The sequence below is a fragment of the Trachurus trachurus genome, assembly GCF_905171665.1.
Source record: "Trachurus trachurus genome assembly, chromosome: 4".
NCBI lineage: Eukaryota > Metazoa > Chordata > Actinopteri > Carangiformes > Carangidae > Trachurus > Trachurus trachurus.
The window spans coordinates 5152265-5171894 of record NC_139898.1 but is presented as its reverse complement, the minus strand read 5'-3'; the positions used below and the strand labels follow the sequence as shown (position 1 = coordinate 5171894).

Sequence of the window (19630 nt, the reverse complement as noted above, 5' to 3'; positions counted from 1 at the left end):
TACTAATTTACAATAAGTGTCCATCTTTGGAGGATCTTTGTAATATTGACGAATAATTCTACATATTCTCTTAATTCTAGTTGGCCACAAATCATCTAAATCTGAGAGAGAGTTTAGGAAATGATATCTGCACTAGCCCACAGCTGGAAGCAGGTATACTTACAAGCTGTTATTCAACATTTTTCCTTTCAGAAAATAATATCACTATATTAATATCATATCTCATAATCAGAAGATAAAGATAAAAGATGTCTGTCTCCATTTTCTATGTATAAGGGCCTGAGCCCGAAGGCTGCAAAGATTTCAACAAGAAGAAATATCACCGTTGGGAATTGATGTAGAAAAATGTCTCAGTGGCACCAGAACTATTGTTCACCCAAGTATGGAATTTGCAAGACACACATAACACACCGAGCCCTACAAAAAGGTTTACAACAACAACAACGTGAAGTCTGCCACTTTTCTAGCCAACACAGTGCAGCTGATTCAGCTCATGTCCTGCTCCAACTCCACCAACTCTGGAGGACTGGAAGAAATGCAAAGGCTTTCTCTTCCAGTATAACTATAGTTTTTTCACCAACAACCTCTGTAAACTGTTTCTGTTGTTTTGCACGTTTGCTTTGATCTGCCATTCTGTTCATCAGTTCAGTTCAAGGCCCAAAACCAGTGACCCTAATAACACAAAGTCCATCAGTCCTGCCCAGTTCCTTTCTCACCCAATATCTGACCTGCCTACACTTACAATCAGCAGAACAACAAACACTCAGAAGCTATTGTCCATCTTCAATACTCAATGCTTATGGCCTAATCCACCTAACAGACACGAACCTGTCAGCCATTATCTCAGCTAATCTCTTCCCATCACTCCCTCCACCTTCTCTGCCTCCTTCACTACTCCACCCAGCTATTGGACCGCACCTAATTATCTCGCCTCCTGCAGTGTCTTTCTGTCTTTCCTTGTGCATAGTAAGGCACTTCACAATGGGCAGAAGTCTGTGTGTTACCTAGTCAGTCCAGATGGGCAGATGAAAATCCTCAACTCATCTCCCTCCCCTCCCCAGTGATGAAAATCCTCAACTCATCTCCCTCCCCTCCCCGGTGATGAAAAACCTCAACTCATCACCCTCCACTGGCTGCCTGTATCATATTCAAGTAACTAAAGCTGGCTTCAAAATGACTTCTGCAGGATAGGTGTATTGTATTATTTTCAACAAACTAACAAACAATGATTTTTATTTAGTCTTTAAATGCCACGACACTGTGTAAAAAAAAAAAAGTTTTCTGCTGTTTGTATTTATAAAAGCAGTTACAGTAGTGGCCTTTTAGTAGTAACTTTTTTTTGTTTTTTTCCTCCAAAACATGATTTCATTTCATAATGTTCATGAAATGTGCAGATACTGTTCAGTCCTACTGTTTGTATGCACTTTCTTTTAACATGATTCATCTATGTCTTATTTTTTTGGCTTTTTGACTTTGACGACATGCAGCAAAGGGCCGCCCGAGTCGATACGGGACTGGCTGCGGCGAGGACTGTTAGCCTCTACACATGGGACGCCTGCTCTACCAACCGAGCTAAACGACGGCCCTGGTTGTATCCACTTTTAACTTTAATATTTGGTATGTTCAGCTTTTGCAGCAATTGCAGCAGCACATTTCTCTTCCCATGCCTTCAGCTGCTCAAGCCAAAGGTTTTCCTTTGAATGTATACTACCTCTGTCCAGTTTATTTTTCATATTGTCCCACATTTGCTTGATGGGGTTGAGGTCCAGACTTTGTGAATAATTTGGCTTCTTCTGTGAAGGAACATGATTGTGTGCCATTGACAGTGAAATAGGCCTAGCTAAATTACCTAAATCTTCTTGTGATGGCTCTTTTCTATGGTTTATAGAGCATAATGATGATTAACGGCCAATTCAACAAAAACAACTGAAACATCTTAAATATGCCAAGTGTTCTAATAATTTTAGCTACCACTTTATATAAACAAGGATGAAAAAGTCGAAGAGTATTACTTGCTTTGTTGGTCCTGCAAATTGAGTTGAGTATATTTAGGAGATGCAGAGCCTTTTACTAATTTTCTCATTCACTTTGGCTCAATTCAGCAGTTTTTTGAAAAAAAGCATTTTAGTGGTACTGGCCAATTAATCTTTAGCAAACATGCAATAGAGTATTGATGTACCTGGACTAACATCTTCGAGAATGTTAAAAATGCTTTGAAAAATGAGCCAAAACAGTTGAGAAAACAGTAACAAACAGGGCAACCTTAATCAGAGCAAAATTGTATCTCATACTTTGGTTTTCAGACTTTGAATTTTACTCTCACTGATCTGCTGACAGGGATGGACAGACATGGAATTGCATCTGCAGCTTGTTAATATATTGTGCCAAATGGAAGCAGACAGTATAATACTGTATTTGTCAGAAAGTCGGTCTAACTTGTAATTACACCCACAAGATTAATGTACGAGCCTTTTCCACTGGTGTTAAGATACCATGAGGGTGTGTTTGTAAAAGCCTCCACCTGTCAAGTACGTGTGTACCTGCTGTATTCAGAGGAGAGGCTGCCACACCCTACCACACCTGGGAAATTAACCTCTTCAGTAATACATGTGGGCTTGTCAGGATAATAGAAGTATGAGGAGAAGAAGAGAAAGGTGTGGCAGCTGTTTTTTTTTTTTTTAAGAGAAGAACTCAGTATGACTCACCCTCTCATGTTTGAAAAAGTGCAAAGAATAGACTGAGCCAACACTAATGACAGGGGCTGTGTTTGTCTCTGTCTGAGAAATATCTCTGAGGCATTGCCTGAGAGACATGAAAATTACTCAGGAATGATTAATTGAAAACTGAGTCCAAAAGTGAGAGGAAAATAACACCTCAGGTAACACGGTTGCTGTGTTAACTTGTTCGGTTTAACTCCAAGGAAATGGGATGGACATTGGTATTGGAATTTTCTGCTTTATACAGCAGAATCCAGTTGAAACATGTTGAATGTCACAGAGGTAACATCCAGCTGAAGCTCAGTCACTCTTTTCCTTCAGTCTGCTAAACCTTCATATCAGCTTTCTGCTACCATCTCTTGTGTTAGGGTCTGTTTTGACCTGTGTTTTAAATCAGCTGTAAAAACAACTATCAATCAAATTTGTTTCTCATCTCTTGGTTACATTGTCAGGCTTCCTTATCCATGAAAATTTTGGTTTTAATATTTTTGGTGTGGGCCCCTGGGCCATTTTTGTCAGTACACCCCTTGTCCTCAATTGAACCTTCCTCTTGTAGCTTTCTGCTACCATCTCTTGTGTTGGGGTCGGTTTTGACCCGAGTCTTAAATCAGCTGTAAAACACAGTAAAAACTATTATTTATCATCCCATTTGTTTCTCATCTCTTGGTTACGTTGTTAGGCTCCTTATCCATGAAAAGGTTGCGGTTTTGCACTTAATGATTTCAGTTTTAACTCTCATTATTGTTCTTATCGTATTGTTCTTAAAATCGACCCTAACAAAAAAAAATGTTTGTTTTATTTTGTTTAAAGGGACAGCGAGGAGTAGGGATGGATATTGTTAGGATTTTATCGATACCCATACCCATACCGATACGCCTTATCGGTACTGATACTTATCGATACTCTTATCGATACTACAACATGTAGTTTAATGTACAAAATATTATGTTAAAAGTTTCAACCGTTTTCTTTTTTTGTTTGTATTTTTAATTAGAGGGGTAACACCAGCAACAATAAAAAAAAATTGACAGCAGAGAAGAACACCTCCTTTAAACCCTGAGCAAGTCAACAGTTAACCTGCAGAAGCTGCAGTTAATCTGTCATCATAATAAAATAGGATCTCCATCTATGGATCTTGATAAATATTTTTATTTAGCGGCGCGGAGAGACCCTGCTGAGACTCGCCGCGGCTCGCCCGGTCCAGTTGCTGATTAGAGCAGCAGGGATCAGCTGCGGTGACCGCCGTGTAGCCGTTCTGTGGCGCTGACGGACCCGGTGGAAATTGGGGGGTGACAAGCTGCTGTCGCGGCGGTGTCATTATTACATGACGGAGACGTTCAAAAAGTACCGATAAGAGTACCGTTTGTCCAGAATCTTAACGGTACTCTGGTACCGACCCAATTATGAGCCGGTACCAAAAAGTACCGGTCCACGGTATACATCCCTAACGAGGAGTTTTGGAAAGTGAAGTGTTTTCACACTACATTTCCCACGGTGAAATTCTTGGACGGACTAAATCGAAAACATTTGCAAGAATCAGCCTGTGAATATTCTCATTTGTCCAGGTCATAGTTATCTCAAGGAAGTTTAAATCGAATGCAACTGGACTTGGTTATTTGTCTAGGAAGACGTTTCACCTCTCATCCAAGAGGCTTCATCAGTTCATGTACGCATCTGACCAGACTAGGACTAGCCTGGTCAGATGTGTACATGAACTGATGAGATTTGCCAAGAATGTTTTCATTGATCAAGAATGAAAGTCGGAGGTTCGACGATCAGATACCGCTGTAGTTCCGACCATAAACGGCGATTTGGCAGCGTTATTCCCATGACCCACCGGGCAGCGTCCACGAAACCAAAAGTAGGAAATGCTGGGCGAGTCGACCACTAAATAATAACATCAAAATAACTATATAGAAAAAATGATATATTTATCGAAAATGGACACATTAACAAGTGTGGGTAACGTAGATTCATCCACATTCATATGAGACTCTTTTATAACCAAAAGCAAACTCCTCGGGGTCTCTTTAAATAGAGGTTCCTGACAAAGTCAAAAAGCCTTGATGCAATAAACAAATCTATGTGGTACTTTTATGGATTTAAAACCTGTCACTGGTGATCCGAACACAAGAGGAAGGTTAAAGCTGGTTTCAGCTCTAATCTACAATTCTGTTGTTGTAGTTAGGGTTTTGTGGATTGAACTTAATGTTAACATGCATAACATGTTTTCCAGTTTAGTGGTTTCAGGCTGATCATAGACCTGCTCCAAGATTCACAAGACCCTGATCACACATCAGCACATCATTAATGTCAGAGTTAGAATATTAGGCTGACATGATATGATCATGGACTTCTAAATATTCACTGCAGAGTTAGAGACATTCTCTCCTGCTCCTAATGAGACTATGATGTCAAGACCCTGTCAGACAGCATAGTCACATATCTGTCTCCATGGCAGCCAGGTATTTGTCAGCATGAGCAAGATAAACAACCAATGGTGTGAGCGGGAAAGCAAACCTAGACTTAATGAAGATAAATGAAGATTTAACAACAAGAACAAGTGAGGATTTGTAAATAATTTGAGGAAAGTGAAATGTTTCTTGGTTGATGTTTCAAAATTCTCAGTGTACATGAAAAGTCATAGAAGTTGTTCAGTTCTAAGCTTTAGAAAATTTGATTATACTGCTAATAAAAAGTACTCACTGCGATCAACAGCGTTGCAAACTCGGGCCACGAAACCCGAACCATGACTGGAGTCCGCTATCCGTATCAGGAGAACAAGTAGAGTCCTGACGAGAGTTACTGACTGACTGAGCTGATGGAGACAGGAGGCGGCTTATGAGAGAGGGGTAGTCCTGCAAACACACACACACACAGAAAGAGGAAGAGGGAGAGAGAGAGCACGTGACAGACATAGAATAAAAGAGGGAGAGGTCCTATAACTGCAGGCAAATATTTCAGTGAAAGACAAAAAGACTTAATGCAAGACCAAATGAAACGCTTCCAACGTCATTTTTGTCTGAAACCAAGTTGTTGTAATGTTCCAACATTTGCCGAGCTTCAGTCAATCAATCAGACTTAAATGTATAGCACTTATGTGAAATGTAAGCCCAAGTACTAACAGAATAAAAATAAATACATTACAAATCATCTGTCATAATGATGAAATATTCAAAAGATAGTGAAAGTGAACATTGTGAAAGTTGATTTATACTGTTGTTTTTCGGTTGTGTGAATTATTTGATGAGGTGTGTTTTACAAACATTGCATCTCAGCCACAGATTAAGAATCTTGTGCTGCTGGTTTGTCCAGATAGTCTGTCCAGATAGTCTTGTCCAGATAGTCCATTGAAAGACACTGGAAACCAATCCAATCTTAAATTCATTCAAAAAACTGCATAATTTGTCCACACAACTTAAGCTTCTCTTATCTAATCGTATTCTATAAAATTGAGTCATCATCATCAAAGATGTTGTGTGTGTGTGTTTTTTTTTAGACATAAACTTAAACATGTATTTTGACAAATGCCACACAATTAGCATTATCTAGGTACTAAAACTAATAATTTAATGAACACAATAATATAAAGAGACAAAGTCCAGGTCAATAGAGTGGTGTTCAATTCCCGTGGGAAAGTTGTGGTTTATGTTGTTTGTATTGTTCATCATGTTTGATTAAGTTTAGCAACACCACAAAGGAGTCTAATCGCTCAAGACTCACTTCTCTACTTGTTTTACACATTGCATAAAATTTAGTTTGTTCACACAAATGAGTCTCCTCTCATTGAACTATATACACAGCCACAGGACGGACAGCTGGAACCTGTAGGTGCACCTGACCCGTCTACACCCAGTCAGCCTTAACATGCTTTGTATTAGCCGTGTTTCCACTGCAGGAGTTCCTGGTAAAGGGAGGGGGTAGGAACTTCTACACGAACCGTCCTCTCACTCAGCACTCTCAGTGGCAGTGTCTCCACTGCAGACTGGACCAACTGGGATCTTATGGCGACGTGCAACAGTTTCGATCGCGTGGTCGTTGTGCAGCGTTTTTTTTTTTTTTTTTTTTACTGATCTTGTTGTTGTTTTTTTCTGTCAGTATAGACGCTTTCTCAAAAAAAAAAGAAAAAAATGCCGTCTCGATCGTCACGTAATCCCGCAATCGCCTATTTACCACTCTCACACTCTTTTACTTTTAAAAAGAGAGTTATTCTCTCTTTTTTATATAATACAAATGCATCTTATTATGCCTTATTATTATTCCTATTTCAGGGCTTCCTCTTAGCGTCACATGATCCTGCTTTGAGTCTGACCAATCAGCACAGAGTAAATCTCAAGTCCCACCAGGACTTCTTCAGGGCCGATCTGAGTACCTACCCCCAGGCCCTGTAAAAGTTCCTGTAAGCGGCCCTGTGGGGTAGATCCTGCAGTGGAGACACGCACCAACGGTGCTGGCCCCGTAAAATTACCCACGAAGTTCCTGCAGTGGAAACACACCTATTAACAAAGCCTTCAAATGTGTCTGTCCTGTAGTATAGCATGGAACTGAAGATGCTACAACGCAGAAAAGCGACGGGCCTGGAGGATCCAGTACATCCTCCAGAGGATTTTCGACATAACAGGGACAACCCAGTGCTGTGGAAAATATTACTGTATGTCATCTTCTGGTAACTGAAGAGGGGTGTCTACAGGGCTGTCTACAGCCACTGCGTGGCGGCAACTCAGGGCATGGCAAGGCAGAAAAGACCTTGAATAGTGATTGGTCTTCCTGAGAGGCTGCATATAACGCCGACCTGATGGCATCAAGATACATTCACAGGCCAGAACATGATCATGATTATTAATGATGCATGCTGCCTTTTGCGAGACCCGTCTTTCCCAAAGGGAGTTCAAGTCGGAAAGTCGGGTGCCAGTAATTTTCGAGCAGACTTTCTGGTAGACCCCTGCTTAATGTCCTAGGAGACTATCTGACAAGATTATCTCTATCTGCATCACGACTGCTTCAATAGCATTGATTCAGTTTCATGTATGCATAGACAAACACAGCATACAGCATGTTAATGTAATTGCAGTTCTGCCGTGTCAGAATGGAGAGGTCACCTGAGGCAGTTCCGTCATAATCAAGTCTCTTTTTTTGCTGCTGGAGACTCACAGAAAGTTGTTCTCAGGATCATGATTATCAGAGAGTATAGGCAGGCCTGAGTGACTCTCATCTTTGGACCCCTCCCATGGACTTAGCTGATACTTTTACGCCCAGAGATTGTGAGTAATTTTGAAGCCAGTCTTTGTGAACATAGTTCTGCTTGGGTCCCTCCCTCTCTAGTGCAAACCTTAGTAGTTGACATAATTGCTGTCAATCAGGACATAGTTTTATATTTTAAAGGGATAGTTCAACATTTTGGCAAATTTGCCTATTGTCATAATCCCTGTTGTTTTATAGGGGTAGGCTCATTACCTTTCATTGTCGATGCAGGGTGTTTTTAGATCGGCGGGGCAGAGACGTGAGCTGCTCACCTAACGCAATGGAGGCTTGTGGTACTTTCCCCTTTCCCTCATCAAACTCATCAAATGCACAATCCAACAACTCAAAAGCAGTCTTGTAGAGAAGTTGTGATCTGCACATTCAGCACACTATGAGATAATAATAAGACACAGTTGTTTTCGAGGCAAAATTTTTTGAGGCAGAGCGATTTCAAAATTGAAGTAGTTTGGACTATTTGCTTCCTATAAACGTTATTATTTCATATTGTGGTTAATGTACAGGTCATAACTTCTTCACGAGAGTGTTTTGGTGTTGATGGATTGTACAGTGGATGAGTTTTGAGGGAAAGGCAAAAGTACCGATTTGTGAGCAGCTCGCGGCACTGCTCCGCCGATTTAAAAACAGCTTGCACCAGAAAGGACAGCAGTTTCTACCAAATGGATGGTCCAGGACTTGGGTTAGGTTTGAAATATGGTTTAGTTTATTTAATAATAATGAGAGCATAGATCTCTGAGAGGACAACTCAACAGATAAACCAACAGACCCAAATACATTTCATGAACTCTCACACCAGCAGCAGCTTTTGATTAAGACACTGAGACTGGTGACGAATTATTGAAACAATTCATCAACAATTATCAACATAAAGGCTGATTATAATGTTCTCTGTACTCCCTGCTCTCATCCTGCTGATGCAGGGTGTGTGTGTATGTGTCTATCTGTGTGTCATCATGACGTGGAGACACCTGCTCTTACAACCGCAGGTGGTTTTGAGTACAGGTGTCTTCTACTGTCCGTCTGCCTGATGTGTGTCTCAGACACACCTCTTTCTCAGTCTGTTTGTCTGACTGTGTCTCTGTCTCTCTGTCTGTCTTCCTGTTGATGTGCTCAGACCTATGACCACTGAGTCTTACTGTGACACAGAATAATAACTACTGATGGGTGTGAATATAAACATGATGTCAGGTATGATCCTATCGCTGCTCTAATGTAATACTTAGAATATAATGTGATAAATGTCCCTATAAAGATTATTTAAGCAATATATCATGACAGGGCCGTTGTTCGGCCCAACGCGAAAACGGTTACCAATAATGACAATATGAAAGAGGGATACGCAATCAATTTCATGTAGTTTTATTCAACCAGAAATACATATTATCCAATAAAATAGCCTCACTGTGAAAAAATAGTCCCACCTCTCCAGACGTTAGCTCCAAGTTAGCTCTGCATCTAGTCTTTTCCTCCGCTTTTTTTCAGGTGAAAGTCACTGCTCAATCCCCTTGTTAACCCTCCCCGGAGGTTAAAGTAAACCTTAAACATGTGAATTAATCTACTTTAGTCCATTTTTTAACATCGTAAAAACATCAACTGTCTTTTGCTACGGACTTCAACTTCCATTCATACCAGTGAAACGTGCCTGACGCGGAGTGATAGCCTATGCTGTGATAAGGCTTTAGAATAGTAGCCGTGGTATATGCTCATTATACCACGGTTAACAACCAATCAGATTGCCGGATTTCACCTTTCCGTTTTATAATATGTTTCAAACCAGCTGTTCCAGATGTCTGTATGATCTGTTTTTTGGGTTAACATTATGACACCTCATATAGTCTGTTTTAAATGGCTGCATGTATTAGGCTGGGTTCGGACTATTACCGGGTCCGGTCACCATGTCAGATTAAACGATCATAGTGGTATGAATTCCTGTCATGTCTTGGTCGCAAAACTACAAGTATGAACCTGACCAATCATCGCTAACGACCAATCACGACGCTGCACAACTTCAAAGGTCATCGGGGAGGCGACACAACAAACTGTCAATTATGGCTACTGTAGCGCTGTGTGTGATGCTGCTGGGCTTTTAGCTCAGACATGAAAAAGAGAAGGAAAAAAATGATCATGGAGCCGTTCCTGGGTCTGGTGAAGAGGACAGTATGACTGTCTGTCCTAATGTAAGGTATGCGTCAGAGCGCTCTGTCATCCTATTGGTCAACATCAAGGTTCACGTCGTAGGTGATGTCAGATTAGGCAAAGAAATGCAGAAATTCTAACATGCTAGACTTTCCGTTAAGGCGTCGGAGAATGTCGTTAAGTGTTCATTATCAGGCCCGACACTGGAAATGTGTCAGCTACAACAAAATCGTGTGAAAATCGGCCTGAATTCGTGTGGTCTGATCCGGCCTTAAACTGCAGAAGAGGAAGAGAAACCTGCTGTACAGAGCTTGGTTTCGCTAACTGTTTCAAATTTACTCATCTTTTTATCAAATTTAAAGAAGTGCTTAATTACACCATTCTCAACAAAAGATAGAAAGTAAAGAGTTAAACTCCACAGAGCTTATACTGTAGGTATGCTAGTCAGAACAGAGGCTGCACCACAGCAGCTGGATCTCATCCTGACATGAGACTCGGGTGTTTAAAAGTCATCAGCTGAGACACTGTTAGGGGGAAGTTGTAGGCTGCAGATGATAATCTACACTCTGATTATCAAAATGGCAGGCTCAAACTGGTCAGACAGCTGGATACACAGGAGGAACACAGATGTGTCCTTTGTCTAGCGCTTATCTGTGCAGTGTCACAGGGGGTCTGGAGCCAATAGTTGACATAGGGTGAGGGCAGGGTGCACCCTGGAGGTCACCAGTCTATCACAAGGCTCATCTCATCTCATTCTTCACCATAGGCAATTTAGAGTGGCCTATCATGTGGAAGGAAGCTGGAGCAGACATGGGGAGAACATAGAAACTTGACCCAGGAAGTGCCCCAGGCCCGGGAACCCAGAACCTTCTTACTGGGAGGCGAGACTCCTCACCTCTACACCACCATGTCATCTGGAATACAAATATGGCAGACACAAACACCACCTGTTTCTTACCTGTAGAGTAGAAGTGTGTATTTATGTATTTATTTGTTTATTTGAATGGGACAGTGATATATTCCAGATGGTCATCTCTTTTCTTCCTTTCAATAGTCATTAGAACTTGTGTAATGTTGAACTACTTCTGCTTTGTTTTTGTCTTTTGCATGTGTGACAGTTGACGGTCCTGTCACTATGACCCTTACCCGGGAGACTAGGGTTCAAACCCCGCCAGGGCCCTCCTTCGTCCCTGTCACACATGGATCAGGTTGTTGACATTTTTCCTACAGGCTGTCAGGATGTTTTTTGTTTTTTTTTAAATCTATGATCACGTGTCATGTTTTGGTTTTAGATGTGTTACTAGTAAGCTGTTGGGTAAGATAGTGACAGTGAAAGCCAAGAGAAACAGTAGTTTTGCCAGTACAAGATGTCCTTTGTTCTCTTTCACCTTTGATACAGAGTAGTCAGGTGGATGGATGTGTGTTTGAGAAAACAGACAGGCAGGGCGTGGTGGTTTCTTACAGGCGTTTCCGTCTGTGACTCATGTCTTGGTATGAGATGAGCTGTGTTGTGGAGATCTGTTGATGCCTTAAGCGATTTGGAACATGCCCATTCTCAACCAAAGTCATGGGTGAAATCCACATGGCATGTGGATACACACATAACACCTGGAACCTGTGACTTGGACGCAGTCAGAGGCCTGTCTGGCCTGGCTCATCTAAGGTTCAACGCAAAGTCAGATTTACATAAATTCAAAACAGAGCAGCATTAGACAGAGTCTGACTGGGATCAGCAGCTTAAACAAAATGTTCAAAAATATTCAGTAATGAACAGAAATGTATTACCCAATTCAAGCTTCTTCTTGTTTCCCATCGGCATTATATTTTTCAGAGCCAGAAGAATTCCAGATTTGGGCGAGAACATAAAGCTGGAGCTGGGGAAAAGGGTGGATCTAAGCACACCTAACCGCACCAACCATGCCCCCAAGTGCTGCTGGAGCACTGCGAGCTGGGAGGAGCTATTACCATACTGTGGTTTCTCATGTCAATTCATTTCATCAAACATGATGTTGGACTTGAGACTCCACCGCATCTCTTTATTATGCAATATTATGCGGTATTTCAGTAATCTGACACTGAAACATCTTCAAATTCAGAAAAAAAACATTCACTTGGAGTCAAGGGGGAACTACATGTGGCAAGGTGAAGAGGGCCCGGGCGGGGATTGAACCCACACCTAGGGGACATCCCTTTGGCCAAGTAGCCAGGGCACATGATCAATTGGAGGCATAGTGACAGGAACCTCAACTGTCACATACAGTAAATAGATCTGGGGGGTTAAGCGGGGGGGGGGTTAAAGGTCAAGGTCATGATAACCTCACAAAACTTGATACTGGCCTTGCAAAAGCAAAGTCTCTATAAAACTACGACACAGGAGAATTTTTTTACCTGACTAGATAGAGAAAACATTATTTCTATGTCTGCTCAGAAAAAAATAACAGTTTCTGCCTTAGAATTGTCAGGTTTCAATTGCAGACACAAAACCACAAGTAATGGATAGCAAAAGTATTTTATTTAATAACACAAAAAGGTCTCCAACAGAAAAATATTCAACAAAAGGTCTATGGAGACATCACAAATAGGAACATGAAAACGTCTTCAGAAAAGTCTAACAGAAAAATCCAAAATAAACCAAACCAAATAATCACAAGAAGGGTAACACATATGACATATCCCCTAACACCTTTTACTTATATTTACAGCTACGCTCAGTTTTAAACTCAAAGCTTGAGAAGGATCAGCACCTTATACCTCATCCAGTAATATCCCTCATTAGGAAAGTACAGGTAGGGGTGACCAAGATTTAGAATGATGTTGTAGTTTTTCTTTTTTGTTTGTTTGTTTGTCTGTTTATTTGTTTCTTTTGTTCTTGTTTGTTATTTTTACTATTGTAGGTGTTTCCTATGGGATGTTTTGTTTCTCAACTTACAAAAAAAAGGAGAAAGTTTCCAGTTGTATGTTAGGTGTGATCACTGCACGTCACTGCAGTTTATAACACCTTTGTTTTATTTATTTCTACTCCGATGCTGTGAACGTTGGTCTGATTCTTGGTGATGGAGGGATAGAAAGAGAGAGAGAGAAACACAAACCTGTCTTTGTCTGTTCTGTATGTGTGTGTGTGTGTGTGTGTGTGTGTGTGTGTGTGTGTGTGTGTGTGTGTGTATGTATGATATAGACTCATTTACTGTAATAAAGTGATGAAACTGTTAAAAAAAAGAAGAAGGGTAACACCAAGGACCAACACCATGGAAGGAGGAACAACAAAAATCAAGACGACAAGAATGACACATTGAACTTGCAACCACTGGAGGGAACATGCAGCCTATAATTAAAAAAGAAAAAAACTAGACATGGGTGTGTAAGATGCAGGCAAAGCTAGAAACAACAGTGTAGGAAGAAGAATACACAATGGAAAGATTTTCAAAATAAAACAGGAAACACAAACGTGTTGCGTTTCGACTGATGTAGATGCTCTGTACTCTCACTGAAGGGATGCCATCTGCCTGTGGTGCCTTTGATGAGCTGATTTCTATTGTCAGTTGCTAATGAGGAGAGAAGTCTGACAATGTTTTCAACTGTTGATGTTCAGTGACAGTTAAAGTGCACGTTTTTGTTCCAGAAAGCATTCCAGCATGTAGGTCTTTAGGCCGTGGGTGGAAGTAGTTAAAGGGATAGTTCAACATTTTTGGCAAATTGGCCCATTGCCATAATCCCTAGTCATGGTAGGTATGTCGGTGCAAGTTATTTTCAGAACAGCTGAGCCAAGCTGCTCAGAGCTACGCTACGGAGGCTCATGGGATTTCTTGGTTTCCATCATCAAATTCATCGTTCCAGAATATTTTACTGACAACGTTTTGGGCTTCTCAAAACGTTGTCAGTAAAATATTCTGGAGCAAAACGAGGTTGTGCGGGCTATTTCTTCTCTTTTCTACTGTTCCTTTGGCCCAGCACCCCAAGCGAGGGATGTGCGTATATTTTTACAATTCCTCATCAAATTCATCATCATCCCATTAGCCTCCGTAGCGTAGCTCTGAGCAGCTTGCGGCTTTGCTCCGCCGTTCTAAAAATAGCTTGCACCGACAATTAAAGGTAACAAACCTACTGCTATGACTATTCATTAGATTCACGTGACGTCACTGTGTTTCTGCGCCGCCATATTTGTGTCCGAATCAGGGCAATCTGGGCACAGATCACAGCGTCACGTTACCAGAACAAGTGGAGTAGTAGGAGGAAATCAGCAAGAGACCGAAAATTTACGTTATTTGAAAAAGATGCCAGGATTATATTGTGCTGTTGACTGTGATAGCAGTCACCAAAAAAACCCCGGACTGCAGTTTTATTCCATCCCAAAAGACGTAATAAATGGTTGACTGCAGGCAGTCTATCAGTGGCAGCGTGGGCTGTGACAAGTCTCACAAAAAGAGGGGATTCACTTTTTTTTAAATAACATGGATATATTGAATTCTGCATTTTGATTACTTTCTTATTAATTACTCACTGATTCTGCATTTAGGGTCTTTTATTTCTGTATAACAGACCGTTGCTAAGTAAAACGGGCCGTTGCTAGGGACGCCGCTCTGATCAGCGGAGCAGGGCAGAAGAACTATCAAGGATTTTTACCTTGTGTTTCATTTTTACCGTCATTAAACAGCTTCAGACTAATTGTGATGTTAGATAAATGACTTGTAGCTTGTTAGAGGGAGAGTGGAGGCTCTCTGCCTCCCTCACCGCTGCTGGAACCAAACCTGCGATCAGAGCGGACGGGCCAGCGCAGTGTCACAGCTGTGACCAGCTGTGTCTGTGCCACCGCGAGTCCATGACACACACAAACGTGTCCCGTGACCGTAGTCTCTTATGACAGACAGGACTACATAAATGCGCACATCGTAACATTTACATGATAATTCATCAATCTACTGATTGATTATCAAAAGCTCGTTGAAAACAACTACACACAGGTCGACCGGGGGGAGGGTGAGGAGCAAACAGCGGAGAAGTGACCGGACTAAGGACTTTGATCAACATTACGTCTCAAATTAATTAATTAATTCATAAACTGTGTAATAAGTGGGATAATATAGAGTTTGTCTGTTGTTATAGAGATATAAACCCAGACAGGATGTATGAAACCCTGTCATTTTGTCAAGAAACTGTCATTTCCATCCTGCGGTTTGCATGCTGTCATATGAGGAGACCTGTCAAATCGGACACAAATATGGCGGCGGTCCCTTCGACGTGACGTCACTGCAACCCATGAATAGGGATTATGACAATGGGCCAATTTGCCAAAAATGTTGAACTATACCTTTAAGTTTTCAGTCAGAAATTTATCACCAACACAGTTGAGATTCTCACCATTGTTGACAGCCAGCAGCAGAGTGTGTGCCCTATAGGTTGCTATCCATCATATTTTATATTCTAGATACCACATTTTTGGCATTATCTATCAACACTAAATGTATGGTGGAATCCTTAATGCCACTGAGGGAGCAGATGTGGAGAGGGAGTGAACTTTTGGGGAGACAGACATCAACAGCCTTTGTGTCATATTTCTCAATAATTTCCTCAGGTTTATTCCTCATAGTTATGTGGCTCTCAATGTACGGAAACGAAAGAGAAGACAGTCTCTGCTGGGCCATAGTTGTCCTCATTCAGTTGCAGACCCAGTGCATCGCTGAGAATGTGCGCTCATATGTCACTGTCCCAACTGGAAGCGACAGTGCCAATTTAAAGCCATAGTTCAACATTTTGGCAAATTTGCCTATTGCTATAATCCCTACAGTCTTAGGGGTAGGTTCATTACCTTCTATTGTTGGTGCAAGCTGTTTTTAGGCAGACTGATTAAAAAAAAAATGCAAGTAGTTCTGAATATTTGCTTCATATACAGTATACGTTATTATTTCATAGCGTGCTGAATAACTGTCATAACTTCTTCACAAGAGCATTTGGCGTTGTTGGATTGTGTATTTGATGAGTTTTGAGGAAAAGGCGAAAGTACTGTTCCTTGAGCAGCTCTCATCTCTGCCCAACGATCTAAAAATAGCATGGCTGTCATGTGTAGTGGGGCTGAAGATACCACAAATATAGTTAAAGGGACAACGAGGAGTTTTGGAAAAGCGAAGCGTTTTCACACTACATTTATGAGCCTCCGCGCGCACCGTAAAATTCTTTTGATCGGCGCAAGACGGACTCATGTTTTCATTCATCAATAATTCAAGTCAGAGGTTCAAAGAGGTTCACGTACCGTTGTAGTTCCGACCATAAACGGCGATTCAGCTGCGTTATTCTCATTAAGGAAACGCTGGTCGGCTCGACCAGCATTTCCGCCACCACTAATAATAACAAAATAACGATAGAGACAGAACGATATATTTATCGAAAATGGAGCCATTAACAAGTGTGAGTAGCGGAGATTCATCCACATTAACGTGAGACTTTTTTATAACCGAATAGAAACTCCTCGTTGTCCCTTTAAATTTATTATTTATTAATTAATTATTTATTTATTATTATTATTATTATTTTTTTTTTTACGTTAAAGCTATAGTTGGTAAGTCGACTAAAGCGAAAGTAATGTCTGCAATTTGGTTGGAAATTTCAAGACAATAGGCCTACACCGTCAGGTCCCTCTATGAACCTCTCCCTAACAAACACAAAAGTGTTTGGCACACAACTTTATCACCGCGGTAACGTGCAACACAGATGATAAAGACGCGTTATAGTAGAGTCATAGTTTATATTTGACCTGTTTCTTCTTTGTCCAGTCATGTTTATTGTGTATTAATTATCTGTGATCATTATTATTAGACAGCATTTCTTTTACATGATTTAAACATGAATTGTATACCTTTTGTTGGAAAGTGTATGTTTATTGACAACTTACACATCATAACTTATATTACATTTTCCTATAGAACCATTTTAAATCTGAGTGGAGTCTTTGGCTGATAGTGTTCCTTGATCCAAAAGAGTGTGTCTTCCAAAGGAGAAGTTTTGAAGATTTATTCCACAAATGACATGAACAAACATTAATAAATCCAACTAGATATCTTTGACTAACATGTCCATACTTGGTCAGACATCCATGAGGTACCTAATGTCTCATGCCATCCAAAAACATTCATACAGTGTGGCAATTAGCCCAAAACACCCCTATACACCCCTAGTACATCATACACAAAGTAATGACATTATGTAAAGTGACATACTTGAAATACCTTAAGTGTGCTAAACACCAAACCAAACCTAGTTTACTATTGATTGTGTAAAGAATAATTACCATTCATGAACCTAGTAACACAAAAAATGATTAAATCATGAAATTGATATTAAGTCCAAAATAAAAACCAATCATGAGCTGAAGTTAATATCCAAATACATGTTGCCTACAAACAGACTAACATATACACCAGGCAGAGAACACAACATTTACAGAGCAAACTGATGTAACACAACAGATAAACATTGTTTTTGGCAAATATCATCTTAAAGGGATAGTTCAACATTTTGGCAAATTGGCCCATTGCCATAATTGCTATAGTCATAGCAGTAGGTTCGTTACCTTTAATTGTAGGTGTAAGCTATTTTTAGTACAGCGGAGCGCAGCAGCAGGCTGCTCAGAGCTACGCTATGGAGGCTAAGGGAATTTCTTGGTTTCCCTCATCAAACTCATCAAATACAAAATCCCAAAACTCCACAGCGCTTTTGTAGACAAGTTGTGAGCTGCACAACCACCACGCTATGAGATAATGACGGAACGATACGAAACGGAGCCGTTTTCGAGGTAAATTCATACAAAACCGCTGATGCGCGTTGCGTTCAGGGACAGTTTTTCAGCAAGCAGTCTCCGTATTTACCCTGTATTTACCTCGAAAACGGCTCCGTTTCGTATCGGTCCGTCATTATCTCATAGCGTGGTGGTTGTGCAGGTCACAACTTGTCTACAAAAGCGCTGTGGAGTTTTGGGATGTTGAATTTGATGAGTTTAATGAGGGAAACCAAGAAATTCCATTAGCCTCCATAGCGTAGCTCTGAGCAGCCAGCTGCTGCGCTCCGCCGTACTGAAAATAGCTTACACCTACAATTAAAGGTAATGAACCTACTGCTATGACTATAGCGATTATGGCAATGGGCCAATTTGCCAAAATGTTGAACTATCCCTTTAATAAGGCATACGGCAGTCAAAAAGGTGGATATTGCCCGATACAAATGTAAGCTATAGCCAACAGAAAACAGATGTTTAACAGATAAAACAGATTAAACCATGTAAAAGGAGTGTTTAGCTCTGTTTCTGAACACAAATTTCTTCCAATCTTCAATTTCAAATATTTTGAAACTGAATATTTGAGTAAAACCGTCTCACTTTAAGTATTTCTTGGCAACTGGAAACAATATTAGTTGTAGTGTCTTTCTATTACAGTGCGTTTTCATACTGACAGAGTGACAACACCTGCCTGGGAATCACAGGATAGCACAAAAATGTCTACCATCTTGTCTTGCCATTATGACAATTTTCTATTAGTTTGGTTACATCCCCAAACAAGGGTGAGATTTAGAATCCCATGTATTTTGGAATTACCATTAAAGTCTCATAAAAAACCTAAACACTGAAGATGAACATTTTATTCATTTTTATTGGTGCAAAACAGACAACAACAAAGTGGCATGTAACCATGTAAGACCTAAGACAATTCAACATTTATGAGATAAGATAAAATATATCATAGCATGAAGATGCAATTTCAACAGGTAAATATTAACATTCTGCGTCACTAGGCAAAAGTTAAAACAATAATAAAAAATGTATTGACAGATATTTAGTCGCTTACCACCACTAGTATGAATGTGGTATGAATGAATAATGGTTTCTGTAAAGCGCTTTGGGTGTTGGAAAAATCGCTATATAAATGAAAGCCATTATTATTATTATTTGTAAAAGGGGATGCGACATGGTGATTCTGTAGACAGCTGTCCTGCAGTGGGTTATGCTCAGTTCATAGCAGTGGAGACAGGAAGAAGCGTACAGTCAAAGATTGCTCAATGAATTTCTCTGGTCTCCTTAACCACCTTGCGGTAGGTTGGGGTTGCGCTTACCGTGGTGGAAGAGGTATGAGAAATGTTACCCATCTTGGACAGACCTTGTGTCTCTTGCACCAACTGCCCTCCACTGCCTGTTGCCCCTCCAACCACCAGGACTCTCTGAGATCCTGAAAGCCCCCCTTGCTCTTGCACCAACTGCCCTCCACTGCCTGTTGCCCCTCCAACCATCAGGATTCTCTGAGATCCTGAAAGCCCCCCTTGCTGTAGGGTACCTCCCTGCACAAGGCAGGTCTGACTCCCTTTCAGCCTTTTCATGGTCCCTGCAGGGACCTTGCTCTCAACAACCATCATGGGCTGGGTTGGGGAGAGGTTTCCAGTGTGGAACAGGTTGGCACCATCTCCCTGGATCCCGCTCGACTCCACCAGCACCATGCTGGTGCCTTGGGATGGTCCACTAGACATTACAGTCTGACCCTGAA

The 19630-nt window shown here is 40.9% G+C and overlaps 2 protein-coding genes across 2 annotated transcripts in view; both read right to left on the bottom strand.

The window, feature by feature from the left end:
- LOC310984743 (desmoglein-2.1-like) overlaps nucleotides 1-19630 on the bottom strand; it is a gene marked incomplete at both ends in the record, with an annotated part of 66805 nt that overhangs the window by 28440 nt on the left and 18735 nt on the right. The window lies entirely within an intron of this gene.
- The window catches only part of LOC310984706 (desmoglein-2.1-like), a gene marked incomplete at both ends in the record, with an annotated part of 33153 nt that overhangs the window by 4855 nt on the left and 8668 nt on the right, over nucleotides 1-19630 (bottom strand). The window contains one exon of the mRNA XM_083970020.1: nucleotides 19206-19619. Within this exon, the coding sequence (XP_083826146.1) occupies nucleotides 19206-19619 (414 nt within the window). The remainder of the gene's footprint in view (nucleotides 1-19205; nucleotides 19620-19630) is intronic.